A 16527-nucleotide genomic window follows, 5' to 3' on the forward strand; every position below is an offset into this window, starting at 1 on the left:
GATGGATAATTCCTCTCTGTGCGTTCAGTAGAGAGCTGTTCACAGAGAGGAGATTGGTATCGATCTTCTTGTCTGACTCTGGAGAAAACGGTAAATGCGATTTCCCATAATGTTGCCGTGTCCCTTTAAGAAAACATGGCACCCAGAAAATACAACCGCTTGATTACATCCCATAATCTCACACGTCGACCAGCCTGTGAACAGTCTTGTACATATTAATTTGGATCGAGAGCTATCGAGACAAAGAGTTGAGATGTGTTACATCACTAGGATGTCTGTTATTCCAGGAAGTAGTAAATATACAACTCGAAACGAAACACCACGTTCATTTAAAAACAAATAGCCGTTTCTCATTAGTTTCTCAAGTTCAAGTTTCTTTAATAGTTGTCATACAGAAGTACAGAATACTTTTATATAAAATGCTTCTTTCTGTTACACTCCAGAGACTGTGCTAGACAAAAGATAAGTATGAAATAAAATAGTATAGCATGTAAAAATAGAAGTCACGTACGTAGACACAGTGTTCAGTATATACATATGTACAATGTTTGATGCTGAATAGAAGTAACTGAGTTACCATACAATATACAATATACTATGCAATATACTAATATACAATATACTATATAGTGCAAAGCAGAAATGGGATGAGGTACAATTTACAGTAAGGTGTACTGAGGTATGGGTTGTAGTGCAAATCCTTTACCAATAAATATAAAGTGTGTTTAGGTGTTCTAAAGTGTGGAGAGTGGGTGCTGCAGTGTGTTGTTTGTTTAAAGTGAGTGTGTGCGTGTGGATGTGTGTGTTGTGAGTGCATTTGATGGTTGTTGCATAGTGTTATTGTTCGTTGAGCAACCTGATGGCCTGGGGATAGAAGCTTCTTCTGAGTCTTTCTGTGCTTGCCATGAGACGCCGGTATCGCTTGCCTGACCGCAGCAGTCCAAAGAGGCAGTTGTTTGGGTGGCTGGAGTCCTTGATAATTCTCTTAGCCTTACCCCTGCACCGCTTGTTGCAAAAAAACAAACTTTAAAGTGTTTCCCCCCCCCACCCTCCTCTCCGCAGCACTTCTCCGAGCTGCTCGACGACCTCTCCCAGGACGCCCTGCTGGGCCAGCTGCTGAGTGACCCCTTCCTGTCCGGCGTGCGGGGGGGCGGACGAGGGGAGGCGATGGAGGGCGACGACGGGGAAGACCTGACCCCCTCCTCCCCCCTGCCCCCCCACATCGCGGCCGAGCACAGCTACTCGCTGTGCGGGGACAGCCGTCCCCAGTCGCCCCTGTCCCACCTGACCGGAGAGCAAGGCAGCGAAGCAGGTGAGACCAGCCGACGTCTTTGAAGATGGCACGTTAACCCTTTCACTGCCACACTACGGAAGGTTAACCCTTTCACTACCACACTATGGAAGGTTAACCCTGTCACTGTGACAATACAGCAGGTTAACCCTTTCACTACCACACTACAGACGGTTAACCCTTTCATTACCACACTACAGAAGGTTATCCCTTTCACTGCGACAATACAGCAGGTTAACCCTTTCACTACCACACTACGGAAGGTTAACCCTGTCACTGCGACAATACAGCAGGTTAACCCTTTCACTACCACACTACAGAAGGTTAACCCTTTCACTGTGACAATACAGCATGTTAACCCTTTCACTACCACACTACAGACAGTTAACCCTTTCACTACCACACTACAGAAGGTTAACCCTTTCACTGCGACAATACAGCATGTTAACCCTTTCACTACCACACTATAGACGGTTAACCCTTTCACTACCACACTACAGAAGGTTAACCCTGTCACTGCGACAATACAGCATGTTAACCCTTTCACTACCACACTATAGACGGTTAACCCTTTCACTACCACACTACAGAAGGTTAACCCTGTCACTGCGACAATACAGCAGGTTAATCCTTTCACTACCACACTACAGAAGGTTAACCCTTTCACTGCGACAATACAGCATGTTAACCCTTTCACTACCACATTACAGACGGTTAACCCTTTCACTACCACACTATAGACGGTTAACCCTTTCACTGCCACACTACCAAATGGTTAGCCCTTTCACTGCGACAATACAGAATGTTAACCCTTTCACTGCCACATGACAAAGTGTTAACCCTTTCACTACCACACTACAGAAGGAACCCTTTGGGGTCCGGGGGGGGGGGGGAGCGAGCGAGAGCATAATTGTAGGGTATTAGATAGCAAGTATTAGGTGTATATCTCGTATACTACATTTATTTAAATGGTGATTTCATTGGATGTGTACTGTTAATTAATGCTTGTATATCTAATTTTATGTTATGTTTAAAAAATAATAAAAAAATAAAACACAAAAAAGGTTAACCCTTTCACTGTCACACGACAAATCATGCAAGCAACCTCACTTTGTGATGCTTATAATGAAACACCAGGGATCAACCTGTCTAGCCCTTCTATAGTTCTATGAAACTAAATGAATGTGTGCAACTTTGTTGGATGTGTGGGTGAGATTATGTGCAAAATAAATCTGCATTGTTTTTCGGTGAAGTGCCCCTTTTTAATATTGTCACCAAATAATGGCCTCGTTCATATTTCCAAGTTTAGAAAAAAACGGAATCAACTGAACCCAATCTAGAATATATCGTATTTATTAATCATTCAATCAACTAGGTAGGAACAGCATGATCTTCGATGAGTGACTTAAGCCGCTGTTTTCAGAATGTTTTCGGGGTTTAACCTCCAGCTGGAGAGGATGTTTATGTTGACTGGTGTGTGTGGTCTCCTCCCAGGGGAGTCCGACCCTGGGGACTCAGGGGACTGGCCCATGGAGCAGGAGGACACCATAGAGGGTCTCCTGTGCGAGTCTCCCTCCCTGCTCCTCCCCACCCTCTCCCTCTCCCTGGTCCCCAAGGCAGAAGAGAGCCCAGCTGTGGCCCCCACACCGGCCCCCGCCCAGACGACCATCCCCCCCCCAGCCCACGGCAAGGCCGTCAAGGTGAGAGAGACATTTAAGTAGACAAAGAGAAACACACATGCTAGCATGCTGAGGTACACAGCAGCCCGACGCATGCATGCACTCACACACACACACAGAGTTTACGGGACAAATATTGCACATTTGTGTGATATTTTATCACAGGATCTCTCTCTCTCTCTCTCTCTCTCTCTCTCTCTCTCTCGCTCCCTGCCTCTCTTTCTGTCTCTCTTTCTCTCTGTCTCTCTCTAGGTGAAAGAGGAGGATGTGATTCCTCAGATTAAACTGGAGCCTCATGAAGTTGACCAGTTCCTCAACCTGTCCCCTAAAAGTAACCATACACACACACACACACACTCACTCACTCACTCACTCACTCACTCACTCACTCACTCACTCACTCACTCACTCACTCACTCACTCACTCACTCACTCACTCACTCACTCACTCACTCACTCACTCACTCACTCACTCACTCACTCACTCACTCACTCACTCACTCACTCTCACACACAGATAGTTTCAAGTTTCTTTAATAGTTGTCATACAGAAGTACAGAATACTTTTGTACAAAATGCTTCTTACTGTTGCGCTCCAGAGACTGTGCATGACAAGATAAGTATGAAATAAAAACATAGTAAAAATTAGAAGTAAAAAAAAGAGGTCACAGTGTTCAGTTTAGACATATGTACAATGTTCGTAGACGTAGTTACCATACAATATACAATACTGTGCAGTGTACTAATATACAATACTATATAGTGCAAGGCATAAATGGACGAGGTGCAGTTTAGGTACAATTCACAGTAGGTGTACGAGTTGTAGTGCAAATCCTTTATCAATAAATATAAAGTGTAAGTGTGTTTGTGTGATCTAAAGTGTGGAGAGTGGGTGCTGCAGTGTGTTGTTTGTTTGAGTGAGTGTGTGCGTGTGGGTGTGTGTGCTGTGTGCATTTGATGGTTGTTGCATAGTGATTATTGTTCGTTTAGCGATTATTGTTCGTTTAGCAGCCTGATGGCCTGGGGATAGAAGCTCCTTCTGAGTCTTTCTGTTCTCGCCATAAGACTCCGGTATCGCTTGCCTGACGGCAGCAGTTCAAAGAGGCAGTTGTTCGGGTGGCTCGAGTCCTTAATAATTCTCTTAGCCTTCCCCTTGCACCGCTTGTTGTAAATGTTCTGGAGGGTGGGAAGCCCCCCTCTAATTGTGCGTTCGGCTGAACGTGTCACTCTTTGTAGTCTGCTACGGTCTTGTGCAGTGCTATTCCCAAACCAGGAGGTGATGTTGCCGGTCAGGATGCTCTCTATTGTACATGAGTAGAAGTTCCTAAGGATCTTCTGACTGACTTGGAATTTCCTTAGGCGCCTGAGGAAGTAGAGGCGTTGTCGTGCCTTCTTCACAACACTGTCAATGTGTGTGGTCCATGTCAAGTCCTCGGATATGTGGGCTCCGAGGTACTTGAAACTGTTCACTCTCTCAACTGGTGCCCCGTCGATGCTGAGGGGGCTGTAGTCCTTGACCCCCGACCTCCTGAAGTCCACAATCATCTCTTTTGTTTTGCTGACGTTCAGGGAGAGGCAGTTCTCCTGACACCACTGTGACAGGTTCTCTACCTCTTCCAGGTAGGCCCTTTCGTCGTTGGCAGAGATCAGGCCCACCACTACTGTGTCATCAGCAAATTTGATGATGGTGTTGTTGTTCCGCTGTGCTACGCAGTCATGTGTGTACAGGGAGTAGAGGAGGGGGCTCAGAACACAGCCCTGGGGGGCCCCTATGTTGAGCGTGATGGATGAGGAGGTGCAGTTGCCGGCTCTTACCACCTGGGGTCTGCCCGTCAGGAAGTCCAGGACCCACTGGCACAGGTCATAGTTCAAGCCCAGGTCCCTGAGCTTGGCTATGAGTTTGGAGGGGACTATGGTATTGAATGCTGAGCTGTAGTCGATGAACAGCATTCTCACATAGTTCCCCTGCCTCTCTACATCATACTATATGAATATTGACTTGTTATCTAACGCTCCGAGGCAGGGGTGTCGCCAGACTCTTTTTAGTTTTGACCAAGCCTCCCTTTAAATTCCTCTCCCAAAAACATCTTCTTAGCCCCATTATCTGACTTTTGCAGGCTCTAGTGTGCTCATTATTTAAGCTAGCATCAACACTGACGAAGGAACACATTGGTTCCGAAACATGTATGTTCCAGGCTGCAATTAAAACTTTGAATCTGTGAGTGCTGGTCCGGCTTCCTGCTTCCTTCTATCATATAAAACTAGACAATCAACGGAATCCATCGGTACCATGGCATTTTCAAAACGGTCCCTTTCCCTCTCACCTCTAGAATGAAAATGGGTCCTATGTATGGATAGAGTCTCCCCTTTACAGAACTGCCCAATTTATGCTAATCCCATGTCGTTTTCAGGCAAACCAATGCAGTTATTTAGCATGTATTACAAATGTGTTATTTATGCCTATTTTAAAAATGGTGTATTTGCCTACCGAGTTCCCTAAACAGTCTTGGAATTGCATACATTGGACTGGAAAGCGGAGACTCTTGTGGCCCTTTTGTACTCATGTGTGATGATGTTAACCATGTGTGAAATACTAGCCATTTCATTGTAGTGAGGCAATTTTTTTCAAACCTGGTCTCACTGTATAAGATTACCTATTGTGACCTCCAGGAAAACCAGAGCCTAAAGTTCAAACTCTTGCTATGCCCCTGCTGGCTTTTCATGGCAATGGTTTTTATTGCCATAAAATAATAGCAAATAAAGAAAGATTTATTTAAAGAATGATACAATTGCCCTGTGTGTGTATGTTTAATAAATAAAATAAATTAAAAAAGACAATTTTCATAAACACCAGTATGACGTTGATTTAAAAAAATTCTGTTTCTCTCATATTTTGGAATCACTAAGATGTTCTGTTTGTCCCTCAGGTTTGGAGTCCCTCCAGATGCCCCCCACCCCACCCAGCTCTCACGGCAGTGACTCAGAGGGCAGCCAGAGCCCCGTCCACGCCCCCCCAGGCCTCTCCTGCCCCTCCTCCCCCCACAGCCCTGCACCCACACAGCCTGCCCTGAAGGTGGCGCCCCGTGCCCCGTCCACTCTCTCCAACTCCCCCCTGCTGACTGCTCCTCATGTGAGTAACACCTGGCTTTGATGCGTGCCGATGATGTAACCTCACCTCTTTAGTTTGGAGATTAATAAAGGGGGTTAATAAAGGTTCAACTAAACAACTAACTAACTGTAAAAATCACTAAAATGCCTCAACGAACCCTTTCACACTGGAACCATGAAGACCATGACGTTTTATGTTGTTAGAATGTTTAAATGCAAACTATGATATGTGTTAACCTTTGACCTTTGACGTTTCCCCCCTCCCTGTAGAAACTCCAGGGGTCAGGTCCCCTGATGTTGACCGAGGAGGAGAGACGTACGCTGGTTGCCGAGGGCTACCCCGTCCCCAACAAGCTGCCCCTCACCAAGGCTGAGGAGAAGGCCCTGAAGAAGATACGCAGGAAGATCAAGAACAAGGTGAGACACAAACAAATACACACACACACACACACACACACACACACACACACACATATACACACACACACACACATACACACACACATGACCGCGGAACGCATTTGGAATAGGTCTGGCCAATTAATTAATTAATTTAAAAAAAATTAAAATTAAATATATATATATATATATATATTATTTTTTTTACACTCAAAGTTGGTAGGGCGTTGGTAGGAAACGTGTACCTGGTGGTAGTCCATGGCCTCTTTGTGGTATTTGCTACTTTTTGTTTTTTAAAGACATGTACAGCGTTTTTCCAATTTTGAAATCCAAGCACTGAAAATGCATTCTCGTTGGTTTTGCTTAAACCAGAACCGAGTCCTTTCATTGTTCAAAGACGACATTGTGTACAAAACAGTTTTGCTCTTGTTTGGCAAAACGTTAGCCATCTGTGGTCCTTGAACCACTTGGAATGAACAGACCGATTTCTCTGAGATGTACCTTCTCCTGTATCCGTTTTGTACCTGCAAGTACAGCGGGGTCATCTGGTTGATTGGACTTTGATAGATCCCTGCAGCACTCACACTGCACACTGCGCGGACGTAAATGTATTTGCTGATATACATTTGACTGTTAATGTTAACACTTTAACTGCCAAGGTTAAATTCATGATATACCATCGCTTGCCAGCTCTATTTGTCTATGGAGAAGTTCCCCTTCTTTGCAGGGCTATAACTTTTTAAATTCTATTGCTAGATTGCCATTATTAGGGCCCATTCAATGTCCTATATGTATTGTTCAGGGTGTATGAACGTTAAACTTTTTCATTCACATATTCATACTAAAATATGGTCTAAAGTATAAGTATGTTTTCATCTCTCTGCAGCTTTCTCCAGAACGTGATTTATAGCCCCAAATGCATTATATTGATGATGAAATACAGTTTGATAGCGATCTGTGCCAGATAATAAATTTCAACTGGATGTGGTTCTGGAAGTTACTACACGTCATCTGATGTTGACCGGATGGGCGAGGGGGCGTTTATAATTCCGTGGGCAACGTTATACCATTCATCTAATGTGGGTCATATGTTCATCATAGCAGTTTATATCGAACACGGTAATACTACACACTCACCCCAGTCTCCTCGGGCCGTTGGGCGATCAGCGTGGAGTAGACAGTTTTCCATTATGGGATGTCGAAATACCCGATCTATTTCCAGGTTGTATAATAGTATATACGTCCAAATCATGTTGTTTTTTCGAGTTATTTCCACCGATCGATGTTCACTGTGTGAAGACTGAGTCTCTCTAACATTAGCGAGTGCCCGGACCACATATGGAGTGAGTCCTGCCGGGTTAAAGGTTGACATCCGGTTTCGATCTGCCGATCGGCCACCAGATGGCGCTCTTGAACCGCTAGAGGATTGAGAGGAGATCAGAACTGTGTGTCAAGGCTGCAGAGGGGAAATATGATTCCGATCACAGATTTTTGAAATATTGATATCAAAGACGAGTTACGGCGTCCGCGGCAACTTGAGCATGGCGGGGAATGACGAGTTCCGGCGTTTTCGGCAGTTAAAGTGTTAATGTTAATTAATTAATGTTATTATTATTATTATTATTATTATTATTATTATTATTATTATTATTATTAATTATTATTATTATTATTATTATTATTATTATTATTATTATTATTATTATTATTAATGTTTACATAATGTTTGAGTTTGATACACCCAGGGGCGGACCTAGCACATTTGGCGCCCTATGCGAGGTTCACCACTGCGCGCTACCAACCGGTTAACCCTTTTCACTGCGACAATACACAGAAGGTTAACCCTTTCACGACCGTCGGTTGTGTGATAATAAAGGGTTAACCCTCCGTCGTGTGGCAGTTAACAGGGTTAACAGTTATACAGTAAAGTACTGCACCTTTATTTTTTACAAGCAAGAACAAGAGCTAAGAATAAATGTAAAGTGCACACTAAAGAATTAAAACAAATAAACAACTTAGCTAACACACAATAATAATAATAATAATAATAATAATAATAATAATAATAATAATAATAATAATAATAATAATAATAATAACAACAATAAGAAACAATAAAATAATGTGCAAATTAGCTTTCAAAGAAAATTAAGAAGAAAGAAAGACTGTGAGCACCTAAAACTGAGGCTCAGACCGACCGACCGTTTTAGATTTTTGGCTAATTTTCCCTTATGTTCGATTTTTTTTATGTAAAAATAATGGTTGCAGATATAGAGGAGGACGCCAAAACTGCGCAGAGCAAAAAAAAAAAAAATTTTAATTAAAAAAAAATATATATATATATTTCTTTTTCACCCCAAAAGTTTGTAGGGCCACGGCCCTACTGGCCATACCGGTTCCGCGGTCCATGCACACACACACACACACACACACACACACACACACACACACACACACACGCAAACACATACACCCACACACACACACACATACACACGCACGCACGCACGCACACACACACACACACACACACACACACACACGCACACGTTTAGTTAGGGCAGGCCACAGACAAGCTGTCCCCAATTCAATAGTGTTCTGTCTGATTTCAGGTTAAGTCATAAACAGGGCTGTGTCATGGTCTTCAAAGGGACCACAAATAATAACATTACAGTTGTTTTCTGCTTATATCTGACCTAGAGCTGAGATGAGCGGCAATACTGTCTTCTCTTTAAACTCTGACTAACCTCTCTCTCTCTCTCTCTCTCTCTCTCTCTCTCTCTCTCTCTCTCTCTCTCTCTGTGTGTCTCTCTGTCTCTCTCTCTGTCTCTCCCTCAGATCTCAGCTCAGGAGAGTCGTAGAAAGAAGAAAGAGTATATGGACGCCCTGGAAAAAAAGTAAGTCTTCCTCCCATCTCCTCACCCTTTCATCATCCTTTCATCATGAAGCAGATAGGTGTGTGTGTTTCCTTTTCACCTATTTTACCTTGGAGCTTCATGACTTTGGTTTAGCAGCATAAACAGGAGGGTGCATCCTGTCATAGATCTAGCTTCTTATATATAATATATAGATATAGATATATATAGATAAAGGTGCTATAGATAACATTCAGCCACTGGATGTCGCACTAGAGCACCAGCATGTAATCCAATCAGGTGCATTCCACGTGGGGAAAGGGGAAGTGGATACAGGCCGCGTCTATTCGAATACCAACCGGTTCATGCTTCCACGTTTGCGTTTTGCGCATCTGATTGGCCACTGCCGTTTCTGGTGCGATCTGATTGGCCACGGACGTTTCTGGTCATGTGACATGTGCGCCCAATCGCGTGACGTGCCCATTTCCGCCTCGACCAGCAGCAAACTACCTAGCGCCTACGATCCACACTCTAACCTTAACCAACTTCGAAAGGGTGCCTAAGCTTAACCGGCGAAAGAACTTGCCATCACACGATATCGGCCTGCTCTAAGACGAACTCTAACCTTAACACATTCGGGGCCATTGGGATGAGTCTAATTAATGTCAAGAGGACCGGGGAATGTAAACAAACGTGGGGCTGTTTGTAGAGCTAAATCTATACTGTATAGTATTGCTATCTGTCCATTCTCATTGTCAATTGAGTCCATAAACCATCCCCTCAAAATGGCTTAAAGAAAAAAGAAATTCATCAATAGGTTCTCATTTTATAGCGCTGTGAATATAAGCGTTATACGGGATTTGGGACTAGTATTTTCTGGAAGGCTAGATATAGGGCTAATAGCTGCTAACGTTATATCCAATGGCATTTCCGTTTTAGAGATGCTACAGAAATAACTCAAACTGCATATGATCGGGACGATCCCAAAGCATGTATGCATGAAAGGGGGGGGCGGGGGACGTCGTTTATTATTATTGATTACCAATAACCGTGTTCGTCTAACTAGCCACATAGACCGATCGCCTGGATGGCTATCAAAACAATGCCCGATCGGGCTGTAATTTACGTGAAAAAGATCTTACCGTGGTCCGGGCTGACCCCCCCCCTGAGTATTTCCCCGTTATCGATCGCCATCTGGTAGATCGATATGTCCATTGGCTGATGATAAATCCCCTTATTGCATGGTGAAATCTGCGATCCAAAACGTAATCCAAGCTACATGCTGCACATCCAGAATCCTGCTACTGAAATCTCCATTGAAAGTAAAAAAAAAAAGACTGATCCGTTCAGCCACAGGGCACACTGCATTAGCGCGATAGCGCCCCTAAGAGGATCTGGCCGGTATTGCACCTTCTCGAATTCATAGAGTAGGGTAAATCTGCAGTGCCGCTCGGCGACCTTGAATAGGTTATTAAAATGGAATAAAAGCAATAACAACTTCCCACGGATATATCCGTGCCTCTGTCCACAACCGGTGGAATCGAAACACGGAGATCTCCGTGGCCCGTCCCGAATGTGTTAACCAACTTCGAAAGATTGCCTAAGCTTAACCGGTGAAAGAACTTGCCGTCACACGATTGGTGTGACCAAAAACATCAGTGGCCAATCAGAGCGCAAAACGCGAACGCGGAAGCATGAACCGGTTGGTATTCGAATATAGGCGTACAGGCCTGCAACACGTAAACAACAACATTAATTTTGGACCCGCTAACTCATCTTTAAATGATTAATCAATACTTTTTTGTGGGCATGTATTCATTGTTTTTTTATATGATTCAATGAACATTTTATCTATAGCACCTTTAAAGACAATTATATTACAATTACTATATAATTACAATTACAAAATGTAAAATTAAAGACAACTTAAACTATATCAAAACTGTATTGTCAGTACCAAAAAAAATACATAGAAACAAAACAAACAAACACAAACAAACAAAGTGAATTAGGAAACGTTGTGTATCTGTAGCACATAGAGGTCTGTTATTGATGAATAGTCACATCTGTTCTAGTCTCTGATGCTGTAATGCTCCCGTCCGTCCACAGGGTGGAGACATGCTCCAACGAGAACAGTGAGCTACGCAGGAAAGTAGAGAACCTGGAGTGCAGCAACAAGTAAGACATACACACACACACACACACACACACACACACACACACACACACACACACACACACACACACACACACACACACACACACACACACACACACACACACACACACACACACACACACACACACACACACACGGCAAAGGCAAGGCATGGATTGTGTGGAATGCAGCAACATGTAAGAGACATTTCTTGGAATATGAACCACTATTGCATCTGTACTACAGAACAATAATTAATTATGTTTAGCAGATTACATTATACTATATTATGTAACATACCACATACTCAGTGGTCACCATGGGGACTTGGTGGCTCAATAGGCTTAGATCTCGGACTGACAACTTGATTCGAACTTACAACCTATGTCACATGCCCTCCCTCTCTTTCTTTCTTTCTCTCTCTCCCTCTCTCTCTGTCTATCTGTCCTATCTTTCTTGGCTGGCTCCACTGTATGCTACATATTTATCAAGAAAATAATGACATTATTGGAAATTACTTTAAAATATTAATAGATTGGGGCGGTCAGGTGGCGTAGCGGAGATTGCGCTCGTCACTAATGCAAGAGGCTGCAGTCTCGACTCCCGGAGTCAGCATTGCCTTGGCTTGGGCTGATCATCATACTAACTCGTTTGGCTGAGTTAGGGGGAGGGAAGTCATGGGTGGGAATCTGGCGTTGTGGACAGCGACGCCTACAGGTCAGGTCTGGGCGCTTGCTCAGCGGAGGCAGGACTTGATGAAGGCAGCGTGACCTCCCACGCGTTACGCTTCACCAATGAGAGTCCTCGCTGCCAGGTGAAAAAAGAGTCACTGGCTGTCGCCGCGCGTGTCAGAGGAAGCGTGCGGATGACTTCAGGGTTCCCTTGTACCGACCAGTAGGAGAACATGCGCACAAGAACCAGGTAGGGGAGGGCGGGAATTGGCACAACGACTAAATTGGGACGGGGAGAAAAACAGAGAAAAAAAAATTGGAGAAAGAGAGGATTAAAAAGAAAAAAGAAAAATATTAATAGATTGGGGATGTGTCATCACCTTGGAATACCCCAAACATATCTCTCTCTGCTTTTGTTTATTTATTGTTACGTTTAATTCAAAGTCTAGAAGCAGGATGATGAGGCTGTTTTTGAACATCTTCATCAAACCCAGTGTTTTAAAATAGATCGTGCTGTGATCTCATTATGCATGGATGAACTGTGTGTGTGTGTGTGTGTATATGTGTGTGTGTGTGTGAGAGAGAGAGAGAGAGAGAGAGAGGAAGAGAGAGAGGGGGATATGGAGAGGAATACGGCTGTCAGAGGAAAAGCCTTATATGTCTTTTCTTGTACTTTTCTTTAGTACATGTGTGTGTCTAATCTCTCTCTCTCTCTCTCTCTCTCTCTCTTTCTCCCCTCCCAGATCTCTACTGCAGCAGTTACACTCTCTTCAGGTCGTGGTAGCAGGCAAAGTCTCCAGGACCTGCAGGGTCACTGGTACCCAGACCTCCTCCTGCCTAATGGTAGGTTTGTGTGTGTGTGTGTGTGTGTGTGTGTGTGTGTGTGTGTCGCAGGGAACAAACTTAACTTTTTGACTTACCAGCCATTTGGCTGGTAGATTTTTTAAAGTACCAGCCAGGCAGATTTTTTACCAGCCAAAAATTATAAATAGCTTTTTAGTATATCGCCATGTGTTATTATTACATATAATATTGAAACATAGAAGTGGGGTCGGGACACACACACTGTTTCAACTCACCACCCCCGCATCATATTGTAGTCCGTCTTCAAACTTCCACTCCTCTTGAAACTTTTTTATATTTGAATATCAACATTATCTGTCCATCCTCAGTAATCCTCAGTTTACTATAATATACTCCTGTCCTGAGTCCTGACTAGTGACTCCGTCGTCTTTCCAAACGCACGCACACACACACACACACACAGGGAAGGGGAGAGTGCCCCCCCATTTCCCTTTCCTCAGTGCTGTTCACTGTGGCTCTGCCTCGTCTGATCATCAGGATTAGCTTGTTAGCTTACGTTAACGTTGTAGTGATTGGTATATAAACGTTAATTTCGGGCGATGTGGGCATAAAGGAATGGCGACGGTGCAAAGCATGTAGCTGCATTGGACTCGTTGTGAGAAGAAAAAAAACATCACAGACTTATTTCGCGTCTGTAGGCGCACTGCTGTGTTAACGCTGCTGTGTTTAACGCTGCTGCTCTGTTTTCAACTGACAACGCGGAGTGGGCGGATATCATATGACTCGCGGAGTTGCTAAGGGTTTTTCAAAATAAGAGTATCATATGAACCTGAACGTTGCTAGCTGCCGGAGCCCAGATATTATGACTGGAGCTGCGCTTGGGGCGGCAATGAGACCCGCACAGGATTTTCAAAATAAGAGTATCGATATGAACTACACGCCAGCTGGCGTGCAGACTATTATTTTTAGACGCCAGACGGTAAATCTACACGCATTTGGCGAATGGCGTGCAGTTATTTTGTTCCCTGTGTGTGTGTGTGTGTGTGTGTGTGTGTGTGTGTGTGTGTGTGTGTGTGTGTGTGTGTGTGTGTGTGTGTGTGTGTGTGTGTGTGTGTGTGTGTGTGTGATTATAATATTGAATTGAAAACATCTGCCTCCATTAGGGATGTCCGATATTATCGGCCGATATTGGCATTAAAATGTGATATCGGAAAATATCTGTATCGGTTTTCAATTTTTTTTCTTTTTTTCTTTTTTTACATTTCTATAACCTTTATTTAACCAGGCAGGCAAGCAAGTAACAAATTCAGATTTTATTTATTGTCAAAAGTATTGTTGAGATCAGAGGCTCTGTGTAGGATTGTTAGTAACTGTCTAACTGTACATATGGCTGTTTACACTAGTAACTGTTTACCTGCATATATAACTGTCTCCACCAGTGACTGTCTAGTTGCATATATATCTATTCCCACTAGAGGGCGCTCTAGGCGGAGCCACCCAGGTACACCACCTTGTGGCGAGTATAAAAGCAAAGCTATACTCCCTTCGTCCTCAACCCCCATGCCTCTCAGAGAGAGGAGACCTGTATGTTACTGCTGCTTTCCATGTGAATAACTATTACGTTGGGACAGTTTAAGGCTAAGTTAAGGAACTTCGAGGCCTCAGAAGACACCCACCCAGCCGCCGCGGAGGAGGGGGAGAGGGTGCTAAAGGCCCGAGCGACTCCAAGAGAGAGAACCAGGACCACAACGGATCTGGCGTGTTGGCGATGCGGAGATAAAGGCCATCGGAGAAGCGACTGCACAAAGACTGTCTGGTGTAGCTTCTGCAAATCCACGGGGCACACAGACAGAGCGTGCATGAAGAAATACAACCAGAGCGTGCGATACGTGCATGGACAAGATGGCGGCTACGGACGAGACGACGGCCATGAATGAGACTGAGGCCACGGACAAAATGGCGACTACAGACGAGACGGAGGCCACGGACGAAATGGCGGCTACGGACAAGATAACGTCTGTGGACGGGGTGACGACAGCGGACACGATGACGGCGACGATCGACGTGAGATGAATCGAGACGACGCCCGGAGAATCGATGGCGGCGACGATCGACGTGAGGCGAGTCGAGACGACGCCCGGAGAATAACGGGACAAGAAGACTGCACTTTTGGAGCCCGGACGGCGGGCATCGCCGGACCGGCCCAGCTGCAGCGGGCCCAGAGAAGGGGACTGATCGTGGACATGGGCGCGTCGTCCCATGTCATCAACGACAGGGGTCGGTTCAAGAACTTTGATGACACTTTCCACCCGGAGAGGCACTGCATGGAGCTGGCGGACGGTAGACTCATCTACCGATTGGCACAAGAGAGGGGAGACGCACAGGTATGCCTCACGGACAGCAAGGGGCGCCAGCGTACGGTGACGCTAAAGAACGCTCTATACGTACCATCGTTCCCACAAGGACTATTCTCTGTAATAGCTGCTACTGCAAGCGGCGCCAAGGTATTCTTCGATAAAGGTTTCAAGTTTCTTTAATAGTTGTCATACAGAAGTACAGAATACTTTTATACAAAATGCTTCTTTCTATTACACTCCAGAGACTGTGCTAGACAAAAGATAAGTATAAAATAAAATAAAATAGTATAGCATGTAAAAATAGAAGTAAAAATAGAAGTCACGTACGTAGACACAGTGTTTAGTATATACATATGTACAATGTTCGATGCAGAATAGAGTAACTGAGTTACCGTACAATATACAATATACTATGCAATATACTAATATACAATACTATATAGTGCAAAGCAGAAATGGGATGAGGTACAATTTACAGTAAGGTGTACTGAGGTATGGGTTGTAGTGCAAATCCTTTACCAATAAATATAAAGTGTGTCTATGTGTTCTAAAGTGTGGAGAGTGGGTGCTGCAGTGTGTTGTTTGTTTAAAGTGAGTGTGTGCGTATGGCTGTGTGTGTTGTGTGTGTTGTGTTGTGAGTGCATTTGATGGTTGTTGCATAGTGTTATTGTTTGTTGAGCAACCTGATGGCCTGGGGATAGAAGCTTGTAGAACCTGACGGTACCCGGTTTGACATAAAGATGTACCAGAGAATATTTTATCTGAAAACTGAGTATAATGACAACGACCAGTGTAATGATAATGATGATGTGTGTAGCGGGACGGCCAGTCACGATATTCAGACATGGCACGAGATTATGGGTCATTGTAATTACGAGGATTTACTGAAACTGCAAGTAGTGTCAGAGGGCATGCACATTGAAGGGGAGAAGCGTAGACCTGACAAATTGTGCAATGTGCAAAACGGGGAAGTTTACCCAACCGAGATACAGAAATCCCACAGACAGAGTAAGGGTACCACTTGCACTAGTTGACATGGACCTAGCAGGCCCAGTAAGCAACGAGTCCATAGGAGGTTTTAGATATGTACCGTCTTTTACAGACGTGTGTACCAGGGCCTGTGAGCGGATCGGTGCGGGCGAGAAATCCGCTCTTCGCTCTAGACGGCTTGTTCCGCTCCGCTAATCGCTCATGTTGACCCCGCC

General features: G+C 44.3%; 1 protein-coding gene across 1 annotated transcript in view; it reads left to right on the forward strand.

The window, feature by feature from the left end:
* Positions 1–16527, forward strand: part of creb3l2 (cAMP responsive element binding protein 3-like 2) — a 71886-nt gene that overhangs the window by 37356 nt on the left and 18003 nt on the right. The window contains exons 2-9 of the mRNA XM_084330789.1: positions 1063–1312; positions 2786–2991; positions 3223–3301; positions 5898–6100; positions 6349–6495; positions 9316–9374; positions 11442–11510; positions 12905–13004. Coding sequence (XP_084186915.1) covers positions 1063–1312; positions 2786–2991; positions 3223–3301; positions 5898–6100; positions 6349–6495; positions 9316–9374; positions 11442–11510; positions 12905–13004 — 1113 coding nt within the window. The remainder of the gene's footprint in view (positions 1–1062; positions 1313–2785; positions 2992–3222; positions 3302–5897; positions 6101–6348; positions 6496–9315; positions 9375–11441; positions 11511–12904; positions 13005–16527) is intronic.

Source organism: Notolepis coatsorum (genome assembly GCF_963971535.1).
Source record: "Notolepis coatsorum genome assembly, chromosome: 15".
NCBI lineage: Eukaryota > Metazoa > Chordata > Actinopteri > Aulopiformes > Paralepididae > Notolepis > Notolepis coatsorum.